Below are 24,769 nucleotides of genomic sequence, written 5' to 3'. Positions count from 1 at the left end.
GGACGGTTGGAGCGCGCGCGCGCGGCGGCGGCAGGGAGGGCGGGGCGCGGAGGCGGCGGCGGGTGCGCGGTGTGAGCGCCCCCTGGCGGACGCGACGAGCGCAACAAGCGGGCGGGAGTGACTGAAGGGTGGCACGGGGAAACTGAGGCACGGGCRGGACAGCGGGGAAACTGAGGCACCGGGATGAGGAAACGGACACGGGGGGCAGCATCCCCCCCCAGCAGCGAGCGCAGCACAAAACTACGGACACAGAGTCATGCCGGGCTCCCGGGCGTGTATAAAAACCCAGAACAACAGTGGGTGGGTGACAGGGGGACGGCGGCCACCGGCCACGCTGGGGACACCCCGGGGTCGCCGCGCCCTCTGTCCCCCATGCCGGGGCTCTGGGGTGCCGGGGKTCCGAGGCCATGGCGGGCTCAGAGCAGGGTGATCTCGCTGGGCGGCAGCGTCAGTCTCTTCTCCCGGGCGCCCAGCAGCCTCTCCATGTGCGCGGCCACCACGCGGCACAGCTCCAGGCCCTGGAAGGGGACACGCCGCTGGTCAGTGGCCGTGCCACCACCGTGGGAGCCCCAGCAGGGCCCCCTCGGGCCCCCCAAAGCATCCCCGACCTGCTCCAGCTGCAGCTGGGTGATGCCCTGGGCCAGGAGRTCTCCCAGCGTGATCTCCACGTAGGGATAGCTGGATCCGGCTGTCGGCCGCTGCGTCCGCGTGGACTGGATCTCGTTCAGCGAGAACTTGGCGATGGGTTCCTGGAGGGGGACAGAGGGGTGGCCTGTGCGCCCTGGGAACCCCACCGAGGGGAATGGGGACCGAGCTCGGAGCAAACTGGTCTAGTGGAAGGTRTCCCTGCCCACGGCGAGGGGTTGGAGCTGGATGAGCTTTAAGGTCCCTTCCAACCCAAACCATCCCCCACCTACGTGGGTGTCCTTGCTGAGGAAGTTGAGGCCGTTCTGGTTGACGGCCAGGATACAGGGTGAAACGATGGCGTTGTTGCTGCAGCTCTGGATGTAGAAGAAGGACGAGCCGAACATGGGGTAGGCACTCAGCAGCCCTGCAGGGCAGAGGACGGGGTCTCAGTGCCACTGCCACCAGTCCCCAGGGTGGCCTGCACCCAGGAGAAGCCAAGGGACATGGATGTCCAAGCGTGGGGCCTGGAAGCAGCCTGTCCTGTCCTGTCCTGTCCTGTCCTGTCTGTCCTGTCAATGGATCCTGCTCTCCATGTGCAGTGCCCCAGGCTCTGTCCCAGCAGCATCCCATCCCCATCATCATCATCACCCTCCAGGCAGCATCCCATCCCCAGCAGGGCTGCATCTCCAGCAGCGTTACATCCTCATTAGAGCTATGTCCTCATTAGCATTGTATCCTCTCCCTGGCTGTGAATGTCACCTCCCCATCCCCGTGGCTGTCCCCTCACCCAGGAACTGTGCCCTGGCCTGGTGGGCGCTGAGTGCCTGAGCTTGCTGCACGTGCTGGGTCACCATCTGCAGCCACGACTGGGGCTTCAGCAGGCGGAAGAGCTGCGGAGGGACGTAGTCCTGCATCTCCCGCCTGTGGGGAGCCCAAAGTCAGGGCCAGYRSTGGCCAGTGGGTCCCAAACCCCACRGGACACGTGTTTCCCCCCRCCAGGTGCCCCATGCCCCGCCGTACGCGGTGGGGAGGTGGTGGCGGTCCTTGGCTCGGTGCTGGAGGGCGGCCAGCTTGGCCACATGTGGGAAGTGCTGCTCTCCTGGCCTYGCCGGCGGCAGGACGGTGAACAGCCCCTTGAGGTAGTCAGGGAGCACCTGGAGGGGGGAAAGAGCACAGGGACACAGCTTGGGGACAGGGCACGCTCTGAGGGAGGCAGAGAGGTGGCCCTGGGGGAGGCTGACGGGGTGGCCCGACCTGGTTGTAGTGCACGGTGACGTAGAGCTCGTTGTCGAACTTGAGGGGCTGGCTCCAGACCACGCGGCGGCACCAGAAGGTGTAGCTGGTGTCCCGGAGCTCCGTCTCGGCAGCCACGTCCAGGAYGTATTCCCGGCGGGTCAGCGGCCGCACGCTCTGCCCTGTGCCACCCAGGGGTCTGAGCGTGGCCACCACACCACCCGCCTTGTCCTGTGCCATCTGACCCATCCCTGCCAACCCCTCACCTCTGTCGGTCACCACGAAGAGCATGTACTCCTCCAGAGCCTCTGGATTCTGCAGCCCCATCTCGCAGCACAGCTCCTGGATCACATCCAGAGCCACCTGGGCACAGGGACAGAGGGCTGGGACACTGCCACACCCCCCTRTTGTGCTCTGGGCCACCAACTTGTCCTGCACTGAGGCTCATCCCATGCAGCTGCTCTGGGATCCACTTTTCCCAGAGAATGCCAACAGCCCTCCCACATCCACACCCTCTGGGTGCCCACAACCTGGGGGCCACCACAGTCCTGGGGTGCACTGAGCCTCCTGTCCCCTCTGGCTCACCGAGCACGTCTTGATCTTGAGGTGCCTCTCGATGCCACCRGGCAGGAGGAACAGCTGGCGCTTGGCGCTGCGTCCGGCCTGCACGGGAGGACACGCTGGGGTGCAGGGGTCCCTTCATACAGYRRGACCCCACAGGACACCCCAAATCCYACAGCTATCCCTTAGCAACCATCTCATTGGGATCATCCTGTCTCTGGCCCATCCTGCCCAGCTGAGCCATCATTCCCGCTCTCCATGTCCACAGAGCTCCTGAAAAGCTCAGGGCACACCCCAATAGGTGAAGAGCAGACCTAGGAAGGACTCTGCTCTCTTGAGAAGATCCCAAAAAGGACCAGCTTAGTTTCAGGGTGGTGTCTGGGGGAAATTACGAGCCTCTGGAGGGGAACCAGAACTTCCAGGAGGGATCTGAGGGTGACACCAGCCCTGCCCCACCCCATGGCACCCAGGAGCCCCYGGCCTCACCACCATGGCCTTGAGCTCCATGCTGCTGGGGAAGATGCTGCGGCCGCCAAACTGCAGGGTTTTCCGCAGGTTCTGCTCGCAGGCTTTGGCGATGCCTGGCAGGARCAGGGACTGGGATGAAGGATGGGGCTGAGCAGCCATGCTGGCTCTGCTAGAGCCCCCCCTGAGCTCCATGACATCCTGGGATGTCCTTCCCCACCCTGGGGTGCACACAGCCCCTACCGTGGAAGGGCAGCTCCGGGTGCCTGCTAGCGTCCCGCAGGAAGACCAGGAGGAAGGGCCGGAGCACCTCGGAGCACTTGTAGTAGGCAGCGAGGATGTAGAGCAACCTCCAGCCCCTCTGGCAGCTGTCCCTGTGGAATGAACCGGGGCTGATCCCCTGGGCAGGGTGAGGGTGCCCGTGGTGGCACCCATCATCTGGGGTGCAGCACCGCCGTCTGCAAAGATGGGGTCCCCAGTTCTTCCCCCAGGCCAGGGACACAAGTGTCCCCARCGCCAGCCTCTGCTGTCCCAGAGGGGTGTAGGAACTCACGACTTGGTGCTGGTGTTGTTGGTGATCTGCTTGATGATCTGGCAGTACACCTCGTCCCGCAGGACCTCGTGATCCGCGCACAGCTGGGGGACAGGCACAGCTGCCACTCCTCTGCCACCCCCTGCCCAGGCCACCCCCAGGACTCACCACCCCAGTGAGGGACTTACCTTGAGGATGATGCAGAYGACATCCAGCTCAGTCTGCCCCCGCAGAGGGTAGTCACCCATGAACTTCATCACGGCTGGGGACAACAAAGCCACATGGTGACACAGCTCAGTGTGTYCCTTCCCCAGGGATGTGCTCTCCTGGGTGGGACCAGAAGAACTAAACTCCCCTAGGACACTCCATCTGCCCCTCCCAGTCCAACCCCAACTTCCTCCAAGGACAGGGCTGGGCATGGCTGAGGGACAGGGGGACAGGCCACTTGTGCCCCTGCCTACCTTGGAAAGCCTCAGCAGCCAGTTTGTTGAGGCCACTGTCCACAAATTCAATGAGCGATTCCTGAATGGGAACCTGGGGCAGGGGGAGAGGGCCAGCTCTGGGTCCCTGCTGGCACCTCAAGGGAACCTGCAGGTGACAGCAGGACAAGGACACCCCAGGACTCCGCTCCCCCAAACCTTGGTGAACGTCAGCATCTCCAGCACACTCGGCACCTTCGCCCCGTAGGAATCCCTGGCAGGGAGACAAGGGAGCAGGTTGGCACAGGTGTCCCCACCACGGCGTGTCCCTGTCCCACCGCTGGACACTCACATGGTCCCACGCCGCGCCGTGCGGAAATGCCGCTGGGCAAAGGCCAGCATGGGACAGGCCCCTGTGACTTCCCTGAGCTGCTCGACGTCTCCCTCCAGACCCTCCGCCAAGGTGGCACCGGCTGGGGACACCTGCAGAGCGGGGCAGTGGGCACCGGGCACAGCTGGCACYGCGGGGCAGCCCCGGGCCGGGACCCACCTCGGTTTTGCGGTCCAGCTCCTGGGCGGCGGCAGTCGAGGCCACGGCCACRGCCACGGCTGCTGAAGCTGCCACCTTGCCCTGCTTGCCCCTGGGCTCCTCCTTCCTCTCCGCGGGCAGATGGACGAAGTCGGGCGCTGCCACGGGCTGGACGTACTCGGCAGGGAAGAGCCCCGACCTGCCGTGGATGGCCCCGAACTTCCACCCTGCACCAGACAGACGGAGGGGATGGGATCTGGCCGTGGGGTTTGGCTGGGTGCAGCCACAGTTTGGCATCACTCAAGGGACAGGCACGGGCCCGGGGACACAAAGCCTGTCACCTGAGGGACATGGGCAGCAGCGGGTGCCACCCAGGGTGGGACCTGTAAGGGAGCATCTCCTTCCATCGGGTCAGGGCCAAAAAGACCCCAAACCTTCCTGCTGAGGGGTCACAGAGGCAGGACTCTGCCCTGTGCCCCAGCCCCAGGAGGGGACACAGCTCAGGACACACCAAGGACACACACAGGGGCAGTGTGGCACCCACCAAAATCCTGGGTGCCCGTCTTCAGCTCCTCCAGGTACATCACCTTCTTGCGGACCAMGCACCCGTAGTAGTGGCCTGCAGGGACACCACGGGGACACCACGGGGACATGGGGGGTCACAGCATGCAAGGCAAGCACACAGCCACCCCCGAGGCAGGGCAAGCCATCAGTCCGCTGCCCCTGTGCCCCCATTGAGGGCATTTTGGCATGGGAGGTTTTGGGGGTCCCTCACCTCTCTCGGGGTGCTCCGGGGACTGCAGGTGGATGATGTCCCCCTTGTGGAAGCTGAGCTTGCGCCCGTCCTCCGGGCTGTAGTTCCTCACGGCCACCACGTACTGGGAGTCCTGGGCACAGGGGGTGTGGCACAGCCCGTGCACGTAGGGACACCCACACCCCACCCAGCAAAGGGACTCGAGCACCCCGGATCATCCCAGGATGTCCCCCCAAATCCAGCCACGGTCCCCTTCGCAGGGCGCCCCCCCAACGCAGACACMCAGGCAGGGTCTGACCCCCAGGACAAACCCACCCTGGCCCCAGGGCACCCCCCACCTTCCTGAGCTCCGTGATGAAGTGGTCAACCATGACCTTGACCTGGGGAGCTTTCGGTGAGAAGAGGATGAGCTTCTCGCTGCGCAGGTTGAACTCCAGCATGTTCCTGGATGGGGTGGTCACGAAGAGCACGTCGGGGTAGCTGGGGCAGGGCGAGGGGAGGCTGAAACACCCTGTGCCGTCCGWGGCACCCACAGCACCCACCCCACCCCGGCCACCCGTACCTGTAGGTCCGCAGCACCCGCAGCTGCTCCCCGGACACGTTGGTGCCCTTCATCATCCGCAGCAGCTTGATGCCGGTGTGGGACACGGCCAGGATCTGCACACCCGTCCCCACGCTGCCCTGGGGGCCAGGACAGCACCTCAGCCATGGGCACGGGGACGGTGACCCCACCCTGACTGTCCCATGGCCAGACCCTCACCGTGGCAGGGAACAGACGGGAGAAATACACCTCGCAGCCATCCCGGGCCGCRGCGATGATCTCCCTCTTGACGCTCTCGGTGGCCACGGGGCAGAAGGAGTCCAGCTTGTTTTCCGCTGTGGGGAGAGGGAAATATCTCCTGTGAGCATCCTCCCCTTGCTCACGCCCTTCCCACGGCTGGCAGGACTGTGTTGCAGAGACAGGTTTGTGTCCCCCCGGCAAGTTGCTGACACCTGACACAACTTGTGATGTTGAGGAGCACTAAATTACCGGGGGCTCGTTTCTTTTGGGGACAGAACTTTAAACAGAGGTTAAACAGAGCCAGTCATGGCTTGGAGATGCCCAGGAGAAGAGGATGGGCATAAATATGGCTGGGGGTGTGAGCCTCCTCAGGCAGGGAGCAACAGGACACAGCGTTACCAAAGAGGGATTTCAAGCGGAGCCGCTCCTCGTGGCTGATCCGGACGCAGGTGTCRGACAGCACATCATTGTAGATCTGGGAAAGGAGGTGAGGAGCAGTGGGATTGTGTGGGGAGGAGCACTGTGCCCCCAGCTCCAGCCTGCAACACCCCCAGCTCCTCCACAGCTCATCAGGGGAAGGCAGGATGGCCACAGTGGGATGAGTAAAGCATCACCCCGCTGGGGAGAACCCCATCTCCCAGGGGATCCCAGCTCGGTGCCTCACCTGCCGGAAGATGAGGTCGAGCAGCAGCAGGCTGTTGATGCTGTCCTTGGGGTAGAAAACCTGCCAGGAAGAGAAACCAGGGCTTGGTGTAAACCCCCCTACTCCCGCAGGACCTTGGCTCCAGCCTGTCCCCGAGTGTCCCCACAGTCTGTACCTCTTTCCGGATGAATATTTTCCAGGGCACGTTGTGGTAGGTGTAGAAGTCCTCGCTGCAGCTCCGGTGCAGCTGGGTCTGGACCTGCTGYGCCTCGGACGGGAGCTCCCGTGAGACAGACACTGCAAAGGGACAGAAAAGCCTCGCAACCCCGGGGGGGGGAATCACCAACGCCCCCTCCCCGCAGGAAACTGAGGCACAGGGAGCTGCTCTTGGGCTGAGCCGAGCAGTTATCCCCAGGTACCACTGGGAGGACGAGGTGTCCCACCCCACCCTGTCCCCGCGGTGCCACAGCTCTGCCCGGCAATACCTGGGGACCASGCGGCTGCCGGACGTCCCACGGGTGCTCGAGGCTGGTATCTGGCACTTGGCACCGGCTTCACGGCAGCCACCACCTCCTTGGGCCCCTGCAGGGCACGGAGGGGCTGCGGTCAGTGACAATGACACCCCCGGCCTGGATGGGGGACACGGGGGTGGCCGCATTCCTACCACAGCTGATGGCACYCGGGCTGCTGAGAGCTGCTCCTTCAGGATCTGCATGGCTTCCTCGTGGGGGTCCAGCTTCTTCCCAAAGAGCTTGCTGCAGAGAGAGCACCTCACATGCCCTGCACCCCACATCAACTGCACCCCACATCACCTGCATCCCTCATCCCATGCATCCCACATCATCCACACCCCACATCCTCTGGATCCCACATCCGATGCACCCCACATCACCTGCATCCCACATCCCCTGCACCCCACATCATCTACACCCTGCATCCCATGCACCCCACATCCCCTGCATCCCACATCCCCTGCACCCCACATCCCATGCATCCCACATCATCCACACCCCACATCCTCTGGATCCCACATCCGATGCACCCCACATCCCCTGCATCTCACATCCCCTGCACCCCACATCATCTACACCCCACATCATCTGCACCCCAGCATCACCTCCACCCCAGCATCACCTCCACTCCAGCATTCCTTGTAGCTGCCACCACCTGCAGCCCCATAGCTCCCTACACCCCATCACTCCCTACAGCCTGTCATTTCCTACACCCCATCGTTCCTTACACCCAGCATCAGCACTAGCCCGTGAGCCGGTGGCAGGAGGAGCCCGTGGTTTGGGGGGAGCCAGGGCTGTACCTGTGGGGCTGGGAGCTGCGTGGGGCTGGCTGGCACTGCCGGATGATGTTGCGGATGTCGTGCGTGGGCCGTGGGAAGTGCTCCGAGTTGAGCCGGGAATGCCGCACCGGCTCTCCCGGCCACCGCTGGCCCACGGCCGCTGCAGRGCCAAGCACACGGCTCAGGGACCCTGGCTCAGTGCCACGAGCCCCTGCGGCCACCCCATGGCACCGGGACCCCTTACCAGCTTTCTGCGAGTAGGGCCGGGGGTGCGGGACGTGGGCTGGCGTCCCCTCTGTCACTCTGCCCTGTAAGGGACACGGTGCTATCAGCACCTGGCACCCCCAGCTGCTCCCATCCCCAGGGGCTGCCCCACTGAGGCACCCCCCCCTGCTGACCCCCTGGCACTGACCGAGGGTCCGGGAGGCTGCTTGGCATCTGCCCGGCGCTGTGGGGACCTGTCCGGCTCTGTGCCTGCGATGGGAAAAGGGAGAGCTCAGTCAGGGCTATGGGGCACTGGGTGCAAGGATCTGACAGGGAAACTGAGGCAGGGAGCCGGTGGGGATGTGGGAGTGCTTGGGGCGCTCACCCCTCGGCTGGCGCGTCTCCGCGGGCACGGGGGGGTCACTCCGGTTGGCACCAGCGCCGCCGCTCGTCCCTCCCACGCCACCTCCTCCCTTCAGCCGCTGCGAGAGGATGGCCGGCTTCTCCAGCTCCTGGGGAACAGCTGTCAGGGCACAGTGGCCGAGCCACCTACACCCCAAAACGGGCACGGGGACACCCTTCTCACCCCGTTGCCGTAGGAGAGCACGGGGTCGAAGAGGCTGTCCAGGTACCGGTCCAAGCCCTTCTGGCTGCGTGGCTCCCCAAATTCCCCGTCTGTGAGGGGACAAGGGATGAAGCACGGGCATGGCAAGGCTTCACCACAGCACTGGGGACAGGAGCTATCGAGGAATGATGCCCTACCGTGGGGATGGTACCCCTCCAGGGAGGGCAGCGTGGGGGCTTTCACAGCCGGGGGAGGAGGCACTTCRTCCAAATCCAATCCGTGTCCCAGCACCCTGCAGAGAGGGAGGATGCGCTCATCGAGCTCCCGCTGGATGCCAGATTTCCCCTTCAGGAGCCCCCCCACCCCTGCCCAGCACTCCTCCAGCAGCCCCCAGTGGGGCACCACCCCTGCCCGGGTACCTACGGCTGGCTGTCCCTGCTGTGGCTCTCGCTCCCGTCCCGTCCGATCAGGAAGCAGGATTTCTGTCTGGGGAAGCCCCGGAGCAGCTCGAGGTCGGAGATGAGGTCCAGGACATAGTCGTGTCCAGCCAGCTCAGCCCACTGGGCACCYGCCTTCATGGCCACGGTCCAGCCACGCCAGCCCTCCACCAGCCCCCTGCCAACAGCCGGACACTGGGCATGGACACAGGCTCCACACGGACACCCTGCCCATGAGCTGGGCATCCCAGCTCCCAGATCCTGGGGACACCCAAGCCAGCCCCAGGTGACACGGTGACCTGCCAGGTGGGTGGGTGCCAAACCAGCACGCACCTGAGCTTCAGGACATCCCCTGCCAGGTCCTCGCCTGTGCTCCAGGAGTGGATGGGGCAGCAGAACTGATCACCTGGGGAGGGAYGGGCGGTGAGCAGGTGCCACCAGTCCCCTCCCGCCTGTGAGGGCGGTCACCCCCGCACCCATCCTCACTGGGACCGTGCCCCACCGTTGAAGCAGTGCAGGTTGAGGGCCATGCTGGCCTGCCGCCTGTTCGCTGTCCACTCCAGCAGCGAGGGTGGGAAGGTGCGGGCGGCGGCGGCGCCCAGCTGGGACCGGGCCATGGCGTGCATCAGCTTGCGCTGGCACACCGGCTTGTAGCCRGCGAAGGCGTAGTCAGACACAAACCTGTGGGGAAGGGAAGGGAGGATGCTGCAGGAGGGACATGGCCGGGATCGTGAGAGCCAGCTTGGGACAGGGGACCACATGGGGATTAAGGGCATCCCCAGAGGAATCTTGGCAACATCCCAGGCAGCTGTGCCAGGCTGGCCCAAGGCATCTTGGAAGGACCTCGGAGCATCCCTAGAGGGATTTGGCGAGTATCCCTGGGGACATGTGCCAGGCTGGCCCTGGGGAAGCTAGAGGGACACGGCCATGGATGCCAGCTTGGCCAGAGGGATCCTGAAAGGGACCTCAGAGCATCCCCAACAGGACCTGGCTGTGTGTGCCAGGCTGGCCCAAGCAATCGTGAAGGAACCACTTGGGGTCTGGGCAGCATCCTCAGGCCAGGAGAGCCCTGAAAAGCCCCAGCAGTGCTCCCAGTCCATTCCCAAGGGTCCCAGCCATCCCCATTCCCCATCCCAGGGCCCRTCCCTGGCTCACTTGAGCAGGTACTTGTCGAAGGCGGCGGATGGGGGGAAGGCACTGAGGCAGGTGGCCAGCAGCAGCCAGCCCCGCTCCTCGTTGTTGACGTTGGTGTTCCTCCACACCTGGTTGGCAGCTTGTGCCAGGAGCTCGTCCCGCAGCCCCGGCACCGACAGCCCCTTCTGCACGATGTAGTTGCCGAAGAGGGTCTCCTGCGGGCCGCCCAGCCCCGGGTCCCCCATGAAGCGCATGATCTGCCGCAGGGACAGCCAGGTCCTCCCTCCGGCCGTCCCCAAGCGGGGAGCGGGCAGGGGGCTGCAGAGACGGATCCTGTGCTGTCCCACCTACCAGCTTGAAGAGGCTGAGAGCCTCGTGGCACAGCTCCTCATCCAGMCGGGTGAGGGGGGCTTTCAGTGGGGCCGTCAGCATCCCAAACGCCGGTTCCTGCGGTGACACCCGCACCCATGGCTACCTGGGGACAGCTCAGGCCACGAGGGGCCGGCCCCATGGTGCTGAGCGTGGTGTGGRTGCTGGGTGGAGACTGTGGGGTGCAGGATGGGGCCAGCAGCCCTCTGGGAGTGGGGCAGGGAGGGGCTCAGGATGTGCTGGCAGCACCAGAGATGGGTGGGGAGGCCCCTGACACAGAAAAACTGTGGCTGCCCCAWCCCTGGAAACATTCAAGGCCAGGTTGGACAGGGTTTGGAGCAGCTTGGGATGGTGGAAGGTGTCCCTGCCCGTGGCAGGGGGTGGGGCTGGATGGGCTTTAAGGTCCCTCCCAACCCAAACCATTCTGTGGGTCTGTGGTTCTATGCAAACACCTTCACAAGGCTGAGAGCCTTATCCAGCCCCGGTGCAGTCATTCAGGATGCCGGGGGCTGAGAAACACAGGGTAAAAACAGGGATGAGGAAGAGGAAATGGGCAAAGTGRCCGTGGGTGGGGCCGGGGTCCCGGGAGCAAAGCGACCTGGTCTCCCGCCCCAGCGTCCGGATCCGCCCCGCKTCGGGCGTCCAGGAGGGCTCAGCGGGTCTCTCTCCGATAACCTCAGCAGGGTCCCCCCGGCCTCTGGAGACGACAGGAACCCACGGGGAGGGAGGGAGGTGGCAGCCAGCTCCCCACAGCACCACAGCCACCCCGGATCCAGCCTGTCTCGCTACCCGTGGTGTCCCCGGGGCGGGAGCCGGGACAGAGCCCGGTGGGACGGTGCGGGGAGCCGCTGCGGGGACCCCGAACCTCGCTGCTGCACCGTGACCGGGGTGCCGGGGACTCCCCAAAAGCTGCCTGCCCGTCGGGAAAGGCTCCCCGCTGCCGGGCCGCGGCGCCCACCTTACCTGGAAGTGGCCCCGCACGTACTTGGCCATGGGGTAGTCGTTGATGTCGAGCGGGAGGGTGAGCTGGGGGTCGGGCTGCAGCGCCGGCGGCGGCACCAGCACCACGCAGCCGGAGTTCACCTCCCGGGAGGCTGCGGCACAGCGGGAAGCTAGGGCACGGCCGTGGCGGAGGGAACCGGGGGCTGGGAGCGGTGGCAGCTCAGGACCCGCTCACCTGCAGCGGTCTCCAGCAGCCTCATCAGCTCGGCCGGCACCTCCAGGTGGGTGACATCCACCACCTCCCTCCGCGTCAGCTCCTGCCGCCGCAGCACACGGATGTGCCCACCTGCCGTGCCGGTCCMCGCTCCAGCACCCGCGGGTGCCGTGGCCGGGAGCAGGGGATGGGCGATGGATGGCACATCACGGGTGTGCCGCCGCCAGCGCCGCACGTCCTTACCTGCTTCATCCTCTCCCTCTCGGCCGCGGCCCGCCGCCGAGCATCCTCCTTCCTCTGCAGGCAGAGCAGCCGTGCTGAGTCCCACCCGGAGGGAGGGAGGTCCTGAGGCACCACCATCCCCTGGGGTGCCATTGTTCCCCGCAATATCACCAGGTTTTCACCCCAAAAAGACACTGCCCATACCCAATGGGACACGGAGGAGGTTGTAGGGTGCCACATGGCGGGGCTCACGGTCTGGGGATGCCACTGTGCTCTCTCCAGACCCACCACCGAACATGCAGCAGGGTGGCAGCACATTCCCTGGACCCCCTGGGATGTGCCAGCCCCCGCCTCACCTTGAGGTACCTCCGGCGGTTCACGTAGATGTGCACCAGCGAGCGGAACTTGATGAGCGTGCGCCGCATGCGCCGGTACCGCTGCCTGCGGGAGGACAGACACCCGTCACCCTCTGCCACCGCCGGTGCCCACCCACAGCCCCCCGGGACCCYCACCTGGCCAGGTATCCCCGCGCTCGGGACTGCAGGAGGATGATCTTGCGGCGGAGGGAGCGGAAGCGCCGCTTGATGAAGAAGGTGCGAGCGTAGCGCTGGAGCGTGAGCGCGGCCAGGTGATGGGCACGGGATCGTTTGCTCTCCAGCACCTGGTACAGCTGCTCCTTCAGGAAGAGCTGGGGGCAGGGGTGGGGCCGTGAGCTCCTCACCTTGGTCAGCGCCCCCAGGGCATCGCCAGAACCCTCCTGGGACCGTACCTTGGTGACRCCCACGTAGTACATGGTGGGGTTCACGGCGCACAGGCTCCTCAGCATCTCCACGCAGTTGTGTCCGTTGGGAATGACATTGGACCACATATCCACGAGGCAGCGATACCTGGGGGAGCCCACGGCACTGTCACCACGCAGAACCCCGCTGGGACACCAGCACAGCCCCTCCTCGAGCTGTGCACCAAAGCGAGGGGCTCCCAGCTCCCTGTGTGGGGGAACCCCAGCCCAAATGCTGCCCCCAAAACACCCACAGGCTCTGTGGTCTCCCCTCGCTGTGATGGCAGCGCCCAGCCTGCAGCCCCCAGGCACCTGTCGAGGAAGACGAGGAAGGGGATGCGGATGGGGTAGCCCTCCTTGCGGATGCGGATGGTCTCCAGGATCCCCGAGTACCGCAGCTGGCTTTTGACCACGTCGGCCTCGAAGAGCCCCGGCTCCTGGGAGGGGATGGGGAGAAGGATCAGCAGCTGTAGGGGCAAACCCCTGCACACCGTGTGCCCACCATGCTTGCAGTGCCAGCCGGGCGGCAGCACGGGCAGCACAGCCCCCGCTCTCACCTTCTTGCTGTTGGGTTTGAGGCAGCGCACAAAAAAAGGGTTGCACCTGTGACAGAGACCCCGTCAGCCACAGGGGACAGGGGACAAAGCCACCCTGCTGTCACCCTGCTCCCAACAGCCCAGTGCAYGGCCTGACTGCCCACCCTGCCCACMCTGACCTCTCCATCTTCTCCACCAGCTCCAGGAGCGACTGCTGGAACCGTGAGGCCACGGTGGGAGCCTTGTAGCGCCGTGTCCTGGTGCTGCTCCTCTTGAGGAGGCTCCTTTGCCGGGTCAGCACTTGGGCGTGGCCGAAGAAGAGGTTGGCCACCACCTTGGGGASATGGGAAGTGTTAGAGAGGAGGAGRGTGGCCAGGAKGRTGCAGCTCTCCTGGATACTCTTGCCAGCTTGGCTGCTGCTTTTTTGCCCAGCCCTGAGCAAGTTGCATTCCCTAATTGTGGCTGGGCTGCCTAAATAGGGATGGGAATGAGGATAGGGATAATAGAAAGCACAGGAGCAGCCCCTGTTTGTGCCAAATGCTTAAGGGGTCCAAGCCCAAAGGATCCCAGAGGTGGAGACAGGTTTTCACCCCAAAAAGGGGCATCCTCTGCTTCTGGTCCCCCTGGGYTTCACCAGCCATGGGGACATGGAAAGGGATGTACGGAAAGGGGCTATCCCACTGCAGAGCCAGGGACAGGCAGGGCCCTACCTTGGTCCTGCTGTTGAGGAACAGGTCCAGCACATCCTGACGGACCTGGTCATAGTTTTTATCCAAAAACTTGTGAACCTGGCAAAGAGCAAAACCTCATGGTGAGGAGCCCAGCACCATGACGGGGGAAAGTGAGGAGCTCCAGGCTGGGATGGGTGACCACAGGCAGACTCCCTGGGCTGTATCTCCCTCCTTGGTGCAGGATCAACCTTCTCCTTAACTCCTTAACTCGCCTGAACCCCCCAGCTGAGCATCCCAGCAGCACACACCTGGTAGGTCACCTTCCCTGCATAGTGCTTGATGGAGAACTCRGGCAGCGGCAGCTTCGGCTTTGTGTACAGCGGGTTCATCTCGTGGTGGTAGTGACACTTCTGGAGGAACGTGTGATCAGTGGCCTGGGGAGGGACACAGGAGAGAGACACAGCTCTGGTGATTCAGCTTCAGGTTGAAATTAGGTGATCTTTAAGGTTCTTTCCATCCCAAACCRTTCTGTGATTCCACGATGCTTCTGTGATTGTTTGGATTTATCCAGCCTGGAGGAACCTGGAGGGTTTTTCAGGCTGTCCGGGACAGCCCAGGAGAAGAGCAGCCCTGGACCATGGTGATTTCCCAAAGAGAGTGACCTCTCAGTGCTGCCACCTCACAGCCCCTCACCTGGGGGAAGCTGCTCTGGTCATCCAGGATCCGGAGGATGCCGTAGGGCTTTTGGGAGATGAGGTCGATGCAGGGCTGGTTGTTGCTGAAGGGGATCTCCCTCCACTCGATCTGCTCCCGGATATACTCCTCCTGCAGGGTGGGTATGGGGTCATCCCCATCCCCCGGCCCCACAGCCGTGCCCAGCACAGGGACAGAGCCCAGCACTGCCCGCCAGCCCCACCTGCTCCTCCTGGAACACAATCCTGTTGAAGAAGAACTGCAGGTACTCGTTGGCGTAGTTGATGCACAGCTGCTCGAAGCTRTTGAAGCTGAGGTCCTGCGAGAAGAAAGGTCGGTGAGGATGGAGCCAGGGTGGAGCCAGGGTAAGGATGGGATGGATTCTGCTCACCTCGAAGCCGTAGATGTCCAGGATGGCGATGGAGACGGCCTCCTGGCGCGGGGACACCAGCCTGTTGATGCGGTCTGTGAGCCAGCCGAAGAGCAGGGCGTAGAGAGTCTTGGCAATGGCATCCCTGGGAGGGGAGAGATGAGCTGAGCTCCACAATGGCACCACAGCTCTGCCACAGCCAGCACCCACCACAGTGTCTGATCCACACTGAGGGATCCCTTTCCCAAGGGCATTTCACCTCCCACACCATCCCTGGGAGGGGAGAGATGAGCTGAGCTCCACAATGGCACCACAGCTCTGCCACAGCCAGCACCCACCACAGCGTCTGGTCCACACTGAGGGACCTGCCCRTCCCTTTCCCAAGGGCATTTCACCTCCCACACCATCCCWGGGGGTCAGACACCCCATGCCCTCCTGCAGGGCAGCCCCCYTTCCCTCTACCTGGCATCCACGGCGCTTTCAACAGTCAGAGGGGTAAAAATCTTCTCCCGCTGCGTCTCCTGGTTGGGAAATGGCGTGATGGGGTTTCAGCAACTTCAGGGACCAGGGACCCCCTCCCAGGCCGTGCCCCCCTGCACTCACCGTCACCTTGAAGGTGATGGCTTTCTGCAGGCCCTCAGGGGACACCTGCAGCAGCTCAGCCACCGTCCGGATCTCCGTGGCGCTCACCACCATGGCGATCTCCTGGCAGTCGGTCTGCGGGACACAGGGATGCAGCGGGATGTGATAATCCCTCATCTGCCACRTCCCAAACCATGCCTGAGGAGCACGGCTTGGCTCCCCACGGGGTACCTCGTATTTCTCAAAGTAGACGTTGCCCAGGTGGAGGACGGAGGAGAGGATGCGGAAGATGCTGTTCTGCTCCTCCACGCTGAAGTTCAGCACTTCCATGGTGTTGAGCAGCCGCCGGAAATCCTCAGCGTCGTCCTTGCCCGGAATCTCGCAGTTCCCACCCTGCCACAAYCCCCTCGGTCCATCAGTGGGTCCCGGGGGGGTCAGCACCCAGCGTGGGGGTCACCCTGCCCTGAGCATCCTCCTCATCCACACGTTGAGGACTCAGGGACCCACTGGCAGCCAAAAAAAACCCAAAAAACCCAAAAAATAGGGGGGGTTGAGGAGGGGACACACTACCTGGTTCAGGTAGTAGTAGGTCTCAGCATCCTGCAGGCAGTAGCGCTGCCGCTGCTGGGACGGCAGCCCGGCCAACATCTCGTAGAAGATGTGGTAGTTGCGCTCRGTCTTGGCCTGGGGAGCAGAGGACAGAGCTGGGGACGGGGTGGCAGAAGGGGCAGAGGGAAGGGCAGAGCCCAGGACCCCCTTGCCACACACCTGGAAGACCACACGGGACTTCTCCAGCAGGTACTGCGAGGTTATGGCACCGCAGATCAAACCGCTGCAGGGTGAGAGGGGGCACCGGGCTGGCAACCTCAGCCTGGGGAGGGGCTGTGGGCCCCCAAGGCACCCAGCCATGCCCCAATGCCCCTCAACACATTGGGGGGTCAGTGCCAAACCCCAGGTGCCCCCCAGGTCCAGGGATGGGAGAGGTGTCTGCACCTGGCTCCAGCACTGCACCCTGGGGTGACATCAGGACCCCCCTGTTGGGGTCAGTGGGGCTGAGCGAGGATGGGATGGGAGATGAGGACAGGGATGGGCACTGGRARTGGTCAAGGTGCCAGCCCAGGTCACAGTGTCCCTGTCCCTACCTCAGAGACAGCCACCTGTCTTCAGGTGCCATCACCTTTCCATCCTCGACTTTGTCCCCAAAAGCGTCCCCAAGTGTCCTCCCAAAGTCGAGGGACAGGGGGCTGGGTTGGGCTGGACACCCCCGGGGCAGCAGGGGACATGGGGCGGGAACTGCCACACACAGGTGTCACTCAGCATTACTTACTCTTCCAGAAAGATTTCCACAAATTTCCCAAACCTGCTGGAATTGTCATTCCTCACGGTTTTGGCGTTGCCGAAGGATTCCAGCAAGGGGGTCGCCTCCAGGATCTGTCATGGTGATGGGGAGAGCTGGAGGGGTCATCCTGGGCACCTGACATGCCACAGGACGTGCCCAAGGCGAGGGCACCCCCTCTGTCACCCTGCCACCCTCCCTGCCACCCYATSCTCCATGCAGACACCCGTGGGTGCCCAAATTGGGGGTGTGCACCACAGCCAGGATAAATGAGGATGTGGGAGAGCACAAGGACTCCATCCATGTGCCTGCACTGATTTCCTGCTGTCCTTCCCACCTTCCCCCTGCAGCTAGGATGCCACAGCCATGGTGCCACCATGGTTGGCCCTCCCCTGGAGCCATCCCAGCCCACGTGTCCCCTCGGTACCTCTATCTGCCGTGGTCCAGGTGGAAGCGTGGGGACAAGGAGAGAGCAGCAGAAGCGTGAGGAGGGGTGGAGGAGAGCGCTGGGAGGTGGGAGAAGAGGATGGGGACATGGGCACTCGGGGATGTCCCCAGGGCAGCACCCTACCTGTGCGGCACTGCTGCGTTTCTGGCTGACGGCTGCCAGGTAGCGCAGGATCAGCTTGGTGGCTTCGGTCTTCCCCGAGCCGCTCTCCCCACTGGAAAGCAGAGAGGGACACGGCCGGGGCTGTCACCAGCCAAGCAGGGGGTGCCCACCCCAAATCCCCCCAGACTCCCTCAGCACCCTGTCCCAAGGCCAAGCCAGGCTGGTGACAGCGACCCGGCAGTTTGAGGRGCCACGCCCGGGGGCTGCGCTTGGGGACAGCCGTGTCCCACCTGATGACGATACACTGGTTGTGTTTGGCATCCATCACTTTGGAGTAGGCGACGCTGGCGATGGCAAAGAGGTGCCTGGGGTGGGGGGAAGCACAGCGGGGTGTGGGTGGCAGGCTGCCCCAGCGCAGGGACCCCAAAAGTGCCCCAAGCACCCCCGTGCGCGGACACAGCTGCTCCAGCACCCAGACACCGAGGATCCCTCARGGCTTGGAGCCACTCAGGGTGTGGGGGATGATGGGTGGGAGCGGCCCTGTCCCCACAGAGCATTTGKGGACAGCCCGGTACTCACGGCGGGTTCTCGCTCAGGGCTCTGCCTTCGTACTGCAGCACCTGCTCCGTCCCGTAGATGTCGAAGATCCGGTACGGGTTCACCGACAGCAGGATGCTGCCGATGTAGGTCTGCCAGAGAGAGAGGTGTGGGGCCGTGAGCTCTCACAGGGGGATGGCTCCCCAAAGACCCCACCCCTGCACTCTTTGGGGGATGCTGTGCCCTCCTGAGCTTACGTAGATGAGATGGCGCTCGAACCGTGTCCGGAGGTTGTTCAGCACCGCAGCCTCCTGCAGGTCCCTGGCATGGAGCAGAGGCTGCATTAGAGGGTGACAGGGGGGACAAGGGAGTGTCTGCTGTCCCCAGAGTGTCCCCAGCACCCCCAGCCCCAGAGGCTGAAGCAGATCCCATGTTGGGGTGGGATAGCAGGGTCAGGGGTATCCGGTCTGGGGCTGCAGCCCCGTTGTCCCCCACAGCGCTGAGTCACGATGTTGGGGACAGGGACACTCACTCCAGCTGGGTCATGTCCTCCAGCCCGTCCTCCTCCTGTGCCTCCTGGTACCGCATGATGGGCAAGCTGCACAGCGACTGCATCTGCATGGAGCGACCACCTCGTCACGGCAGGGATGTGCCAAATGTCGCCCCCCGGCCACTGCCACCACCCCCAAAAGCACCATCTGTGACCCAAACCAGGGGACACACCATCAGCAATGGCAGGAACCCCAAGAAAACACCCCTCAGCCCCAAAACGGGTCCCCCAGCAAGAGCATTGCATGAGCAGCAGTGCTGGAACACAGGAACGTGGGGCTACCRAGGCCACCCTGGGGATGGTCCCAGGAAAACCTGGTGCTGAGAATCCTAATCCTGCTCACCGTGGGCATCACCTCCACTGGAGGTGGTGGAAGGGGGCTGAGGCTGCTCCCCCCGGCCACGCGCGGAGGTGACACGGGACGGGTGGCACACGGGAGGGAGCCTGTGCTGGCCCCCGGCCAGGCGGTGGGCAGGAAAGCGGACACCCCGCCGGGTCACCGTGCCACCTGCGCCTGTCCCCGCCGGATCGGGTCTCCGCATTTCCATACGCCAGAATCAAGTGTCCCCAGAGGGGCCGTTCGTGGGGGKACACACAACAGGCCATGATCCCCCCTTCCAGTCTGCTCCCCACGGGAGGACCCCCGCCAGCGCCCAGACCACCCACAGCCACTTACCCCCCACCCTGGGCGCTGCAAACCCCTGGGCACCGGCGCCTTCGTGCCCGGGCTAGCCGGCAGMCACCTCAACTCGCCACCCTGACCCCGGTCCCGCCGGTTGCCTGCTCGSCCCCTGGCTCCATCCCCCGAGGGGGCTCCCCGCCGGCGTTACCTTGATGCGCCAGGGCTGCTTGGTGCCCAGGTAGCGGTCCGCCCAGCGGTGCCTGTCCCTCCAGCTGGCCGCCGGCGGGCGCGGGCACAGGTATCGGGTGAGGTCTTCTCCCCACTGGCCCACCCACCGCCGGCTGCCCTGGCTGGGCCGCTGGGGACGGCCCTGCTCGGCTGTCCAGACGTCGGGCATCTCCTGCACCCTCACGACGTGCTGCTTGGACCAGTGCTGCTTGTACATGCGAGATGCGCGCCGGTAGGAGCCCAACCTCTGCACCTGAGGCGTCACCACCGCGTAGCGCCCCGCGCCCTCCTCCCCGGCCACCCCGTCACCCTCGAAGGGCTCCGCCGGCCCCAGGGGACGGACGCCGTAGCGGGAGACGGCCGGAGAGCTGGGGGATATCGCGTTAGGTGGGAGGAAACCGGCACGGCGGGGCGGTGAGGGGCTCCGGTTGCCACGTGGGCTGGAGGGGAGGATGGCGCGCCCGGTGTCGGTCCAGCCCCGGCGCCCCGAGGGTGGGCTCGGAGACCTGCGGGTGCTTCCGTCCCGCCGCGTTGAGCGCCGGGGCAAGGGGGGCGAGCGGGTGGAGGGATGGCGGGTGGATGGTGAGGATGAGGGGGYTTTGTTTTGGGCCACGCTCCTGACGAGCAGCGAAGCCAGGGACTGCGCCACGGAGTGCCCTTTGGAGGGGCTGCGGCCCCCCGCTTCAGCAGACGGCCTCGGCGGTGGGGAGCGGGGGGCCATCCCGGCAAGGGGCTGCCCGATGCGCTGGATGAAGCTTTTGGGGGTGCTGGGAGCGGGGCTGGRCGGAGGRGGCACCCCGGCGGGACCCCGCGGGGGACCCTGCCAGGGGGTCAGCACCTCATCCCAGGAGGGGCCGAGGCGGCGGCTGCCGGGGCGGGACGATGGTCCCAGGAACGGGGTCCTCTGCAGCGGCTTCACCGCTTTGGTGGGGGGCTCGGGGAGCCGGGGCCAGGCCTGGGGGAGCGGCAGCCCCGGGGGGCTGCTCCGCCGCGTGGATTGGGGTCTCCCCGCCGCCGCCCCCGGCCCCCCCAGGCGCCTCCCCCCCGGGCCCGGTGAGCGGGGGGCGACCGGCGGCGGGGCGGGGGGCTCGGGSCCGAAGCGCCGGGGGCTGGCACCGACGGAGGGGGATCGCCGGGGSCCCTCGCCCCGAGTGCTGCCGGGGCGCGGCCAGACGGGCGGTGGAGACGGGGAGCGCCCGGGGTTGGCGAAGGGGTTACGGAGCGACGGCCGGTGCGCGGCCCCCGGCTCCCGGGGAGGGGGCTGCCCCCATGGCCCCGCCGGCGGGGAAGGGTCCCTGGCTGGTGCGGGGTCCCGGCCCCCCAAACCGGCGCTCTCCCCCGGCAGCCTGTGGCTGAAGCGCCTGTAGGAGGGCTGGGGGGTGCGRGACCCACGAAATCCGCCCGCACCCCGCGGCGGGCGACTGGAGGGGTTCGAGAGGGAGCGCTGGAGGAACTGTCCCAGAGGGCTCCCGCACGCCCGAGCTGCCGAAGCCCAGCGTCCCGAGGATGCCCTGGGGCCCGGGGTTGCCGGGGGCCGCGGCGGCTCGTACTCRTCGTAGTCATCCTCGTCACGGGCGGCGGGAAGGTGGGGGGACGGCGGGAGGGGGACGTCCAGGCGGTCCCGGCCGAAAAGCTTGACCTGGGGCCGGGGGAAGAGCCTGAATTTCCTGTTGAGGGAGAGCTTGGAGGAGAGCGCCTTCCGCATGCCCCGGAGCGAGGAGGTGTTCAGGATGGARAAGGGATACTCCTTCTCCTCTTCCTCCTCTTCTTCCCACTCGTCGGGCTCCTCRCCTTCATCGATCTCCTCCAGGCCCAGGGCGTAGGGGTTGCAGGAGGATTGGGCGTGCGGCGCCCACCCACCCTCGCTGTACTGGATGCGGTGCTCGGGGTACTCGCCCCCAGGGTACCCCCCGGTAAAGGGCCCCCCAAAATCCCCGTAGGGGTCCCCCCCGTAGCCAAAGGGCCCTGCCGCCTCCTCACCGTACTCTGGGTCRCTGCTGTATGGGTCGTAGAGGCCACGAGGGGACCCGCCACCAAACTGTCSCTCATCCTCGAGCTCTGAGTAGCCATAGGGGTGCCCTGGCTGGTCACTGTCCTCCCAAGATCCCCCATAATAGTCATACTCCTCCTCTGTCTCATAGCCAGGGTAGTCAGCGTAGGGGGTYGACACCTCATCCTCGAAGCCGTACCTTGCTGGGTAGCCTGGGCTCTGCGTGTAGCCTTCTTCCTCCTCGGAGTAGTTGTGCTGAGGGCCATAAGCACCATCCTCCTCCTCGTTGTAGCCATGCCACGGGTCATAGGCTCCATCCTCCTCAGCGTAGCCGTGCTGGGGGCTGTACACTCCATCTCCTTCCTTGGGTAGGCTGCCCCAGGGCCTGTAGGCTYCATCGTCCTTCCTGGCGTAGGTACGGCGGGATCCGTAGCCTCCATCCTCCTTGCCRTAGCCTCGCTGGCGGTTGTAGGTTCTGTTCTCCTCCTCAGCCCATCCATAACGAGGCACCAGCACCTCGGTGGCCGCGCGCTGGGAGCGCTGCCGGGACGGCTGCCTCGCCATGCTGCCTCTCCGCGCTGTGCCGGGGGCCGACGGCCCCGCGCTGCCAAGGATCGGCTTCATGTTGGCCCGGTGCCTGAGCATCTCATCTCTCGTGGGGATCGGCAGCTTCTTGGCACCAATGCGGCTCAGCCAGGCCTTGTCCGTCGCCCGGCTGCCCCCAGCCTGCTTCCCGCGCCGCGACAGCACCCTCCTGGCCAGCCAGCCCGTGGCTGCGGCCGCCTTGCTCAGCACCTGTGCCCGTGGCTTGAATTTCCTTTCCGGCCGCTGACGGAAGAGCAGCTCGCTGCCCTCGGGGACCTGCCCTCCCTCCGGCAGCAGCACAGCAGATGGCTCTGATGGTGCCTGTGATGGCGCCTCCTTCTTGGCCTCCTCCTTCTTCTTCTTGCCCACACTCTTGAAGCGCATCATCAGGTTGGAGGTGGACTTGAACACCGCCTTGTTCTTCTTCTTCCTCCTCTTCTTGGTGCTGTGCTTGTGCARCCCCCAGAGGAAGCGGGATGTGTTCTTGAACTGCCCCTTCTTGGGCCGACTCTTCCCCATCTTCTTGAAGCCCAGGAAGAGCTTTGAGGTGCTGCGGAGGCTCCGCTTCTTTGCCCGGGGCTTTTGTGGCTCTGCCACCTCTTCCTCGATTGGGCTGGCTTCCACAGGTGCTTCGGGCTGGTTCTTGGCCTCTGCATCCTTGGCCTCAGCATCCTTGGCCTCTGCATCCTTGGCYGCTGCATCCTTGGCCSCTTTCTTCTTCTTGTCGATTCCCARCCCCATCATAAACTTGGAGGGGCCCTTTGTGTTCTTCTTGGCTGCTGCAGCATCACTCTCACTGTCCTCTCCYTCCTTCTCCTGCTGCACCTTCTTCCCCAGGCCCAGTTTCTTTCCCATTCCTGTCATGGGAAACCCCTTCTTCCCCTTCCCCTTCTTGGGCTCCTCCGCAGCTGCTTCCTCCTCAACCTTCTCCTTCTCCTCCTTTTCCTCCTTTTCCTCCTTTTCCTCTTTTTCCTCCTTTTCCTCTTTTTCTTCTTTTTCCTCCTTTTCCTCTTTGGCCTCATTTTCCTCTTTTTCCTCTTTTTCCTCCTTTTCCTCCTTTCCCTCCTCCACCGCCTCCGCCTCCTCTCCCTTCAGCAGCTCCACATCTGAGGCATCCTCTGACTCGTTGGGATCCTCCTTCTTGCCCTTCTTCCCTTTCCCTTTGCGCTCCCCCTTCTTGCCGGCCATCCTGGCAGCGGCGGGCGCTCATGCTCCGGCCCCAGCGGGGCCCCGGGAGATGATGCCCTGCGCCGGCAGGAGCGTGTTCCCGGCGCACCGGCCGGCTCCCGACCCCGCCGCCCGCCCCGGGTGGGTATTTACCTGTGCCCGACCTTGGCGAGGCACATGCCCGTGTGCGGCTCCCTCGGGCGCCGGTGGCCGCCCGCTTGGCATGGCGCTGTGGCGGCGGGACACGGCCCCGGGGCAGCCCGGCGGAGCTGCTCCTGCCTCCCGCGCACCCCGCGAGTCGGCAGCGCGGTGCCGGTGCCTGGGCTCCGGCTGTAACCCAACCGCCGGGCTAACGGCGGCATGAATAATGCAAGGGATGCACCACGCCAGCCCTGGAGACTTTTCCGAAGGAGCGGGGAAGGGCCCCTTGCAGCTGGGAGCATCCCCGCGGGGCCACACTGCAGGGGACGGCGCTGTCACCCCAGAACGGGACCCTGCCAYCTCCCCACGCCTTGGCGCTTCCTCTGCCCCTCCCCGAGGAATCAGCCTCTTCCTCCAGCCAGCACGGAGACGGGTGAAACCCAGGGATCCTTGCCAATCGGCGGCACCAAGAGAGGTGACAATTCGGCAGAGCCCGAGGCAGCAGTGGCAGCACGCCCTAGGGAAGCGACTCAAGGGAGGGACCCAACACCAGACCGAATTCCACAGCGCTGCTGGGAAGCCCTGAGGAGCCCAGAGCCCGCGGGGTCGCTCCTCACGCCATGCCAAGGGTACGTGCAGGGTGCCACACGTGCCCACACACAGCTGGCAGGAGGGGCTGCATGTGCCACACGTGTGACCCGCGGCAGTGCCAGCAGCGTGTTCGCACACACACGTGCCCAGGCATGGGGTGACCACATCAAATGTTAATGCCAGGCCTGGATTCCTGCTGCTGCAGCTCATCAAAGTTTAAGCAGCAGCGGTGGGAACTCGCTGTCCCACATGGATCACCTGCGGGCAGCGGTGGGGCCGGTGTGKGCAGGGGCAGCCCCGCTGCACTCCCTCACAGGGATATTTGGGGAGACACCTCCTTCCAGCTGTGCAGCAGCTGGCAGGACCAAAGAACAGCTGCAGGACTAAACCCATAGGTCTCCCCCAGGATCAGGGGAGGCCGTGGCTGGCACCTCCTGGCACTGTGTTGTCCCCTGCCTTGTCCTTCCCTGCCACATCTATGCCAGAGGGACATCTGCCATGATCCCATGGCTTTGCCTGTTCCCTGCATTAATTTCTGGGATAGAGACATCCTGGTGGGGTCTGCACGGATGGAGGCAGCCCTGGAGTGCAGGGAGAGCAGAGCGGGATGAGARGCACCCAGCAGGCACCAGGAGAGGGTCTGTGACAGAAACACAGCATCAGCAGGAGCCCTGCACGGCACTGTCACAGTCACTGTGGCCACGGAGCCGTATGGAGCTGACAGAGCCTGCCCCACACCGCCACCACCCCCACATCCCAGCATGGGCACAGAGCCTGGGCACCGCCATGGGGCAGGGAATCCCCTCAGACAGGGACACAGCCCTTCCCTCTCTGCTGGCAGYGAGCAAGGGGGTTCCGGGCTGCTGAAAAGCTGCTGCAGGTCACTCCCTGCCTCCCACTGCTCGGACAGTCCTTACCAC

At 64.9% G+C, this 24,769-nt stretch overlaps 1 protein-coding gene across 1 annotated transcript; it reads right to left on the bottom strand.

The window, feature by feature from the left end:
• Nucleotides 1-265: 265 nt before the first annotated feature.
• MYO15A (myosin XVA) lies at nt 266-22,337 on the bottom strand. Its single transcript, XM_057381309.1, has 64 exons — nt 19,356-22,337; nt 18,508-18,590; nt 18,233-18,296; nt 18,018-18,127; nt 17,729-17,803; nt 17,460-17,550; nt 17,316-17,321; nt 16,880-16,983; nt 16,321-16,384; nt 16,123-16,236; nt 15,784-15,945; nt 15,574-15,687; nt 15,433-15,491; nt 14,992-15,115; nt 14,824-14,919; nt 14,601-14,732; nt 14,216-14,341; nt 13,947-14,024; nt 13,416-13,570; nt 13,258-13,303; nt 13,013-13,137; nt 12,692-12,809; nt 12,435-12,610; nt 12,279-12,363; nt 11,944-11,997; nt 11,722-11,803; nt 11,508-11,638; nt 10,527-10,622; nt 10,197-10,432; nt 9,544-9,722; nt 9,375-9,447; nt 9,028-9,219; nt 8,802-8,896; nt 8,626-8,714; nt 8,425-8,551; nt 8,248-8,309; nt 8,080-8,143; nt 7,857-7,995; nt 7,209-7,299; nt 7,030-7,126; nt 6,720-6,841; nt 6,566-6,625; nt 6,301-6,376; nt 5,881-5,996; nt 5,683-5,801; nt 5,459-5,600; nt 5,142-5,253; nt 4,911-4,985; nt 4,388-4,593; nt 4,190-4,320; nt 4,057-4,111; nt 3,880-3,952; nt 3,607-3,680; nt 3,440-3,522; nt 3,130-3,260; nt 2,908-3,002; nt 2,446-2,523; nt 2,127-2,223; nt 1,882-2,042; nt 1,648-1,781; nt 1,415-1,548; nt 918-1,051; nt 609-749; nt 266-518 (listed from the first exon to the last, which is right to left on the bottom strand). The coding sequence occupies exons 1-64, from the start codon at nt 22,335-22,337 to the stop codon at nt 417-419; spliced, it is 9,747 nt and encodes a 3,248-aa protein (XP_057237292.1). The 3' UTR covers nt 266-416.
• Nucleotides 22,338-24,769: the final 2,432 nt, after the last annotated feature.

The sequence above is a fragment of the Malurus melanocephalus genome, unplaced genomic scaffold (assembly GCF_030028575.1).
Source record: "Malurus melanocephalus ecotype Western Australia unplaced genomic scaffold, MMel_1.1 scaffold_504, whole genome shotgun sequence".
In the NCBI taxonomy this organism is placed as follows: domain Eukaryota; kingdom Metazoa; phylum Chordata; class Aves; order Passeriformes; family Maluridae; genus Malurus; species Malurus melanocephalus.
The sequence above is the reverse complement of the archived record's forward strand: the minus strand, read 5'-3'. Positions and strand labels throughout refer to the sequence as shown.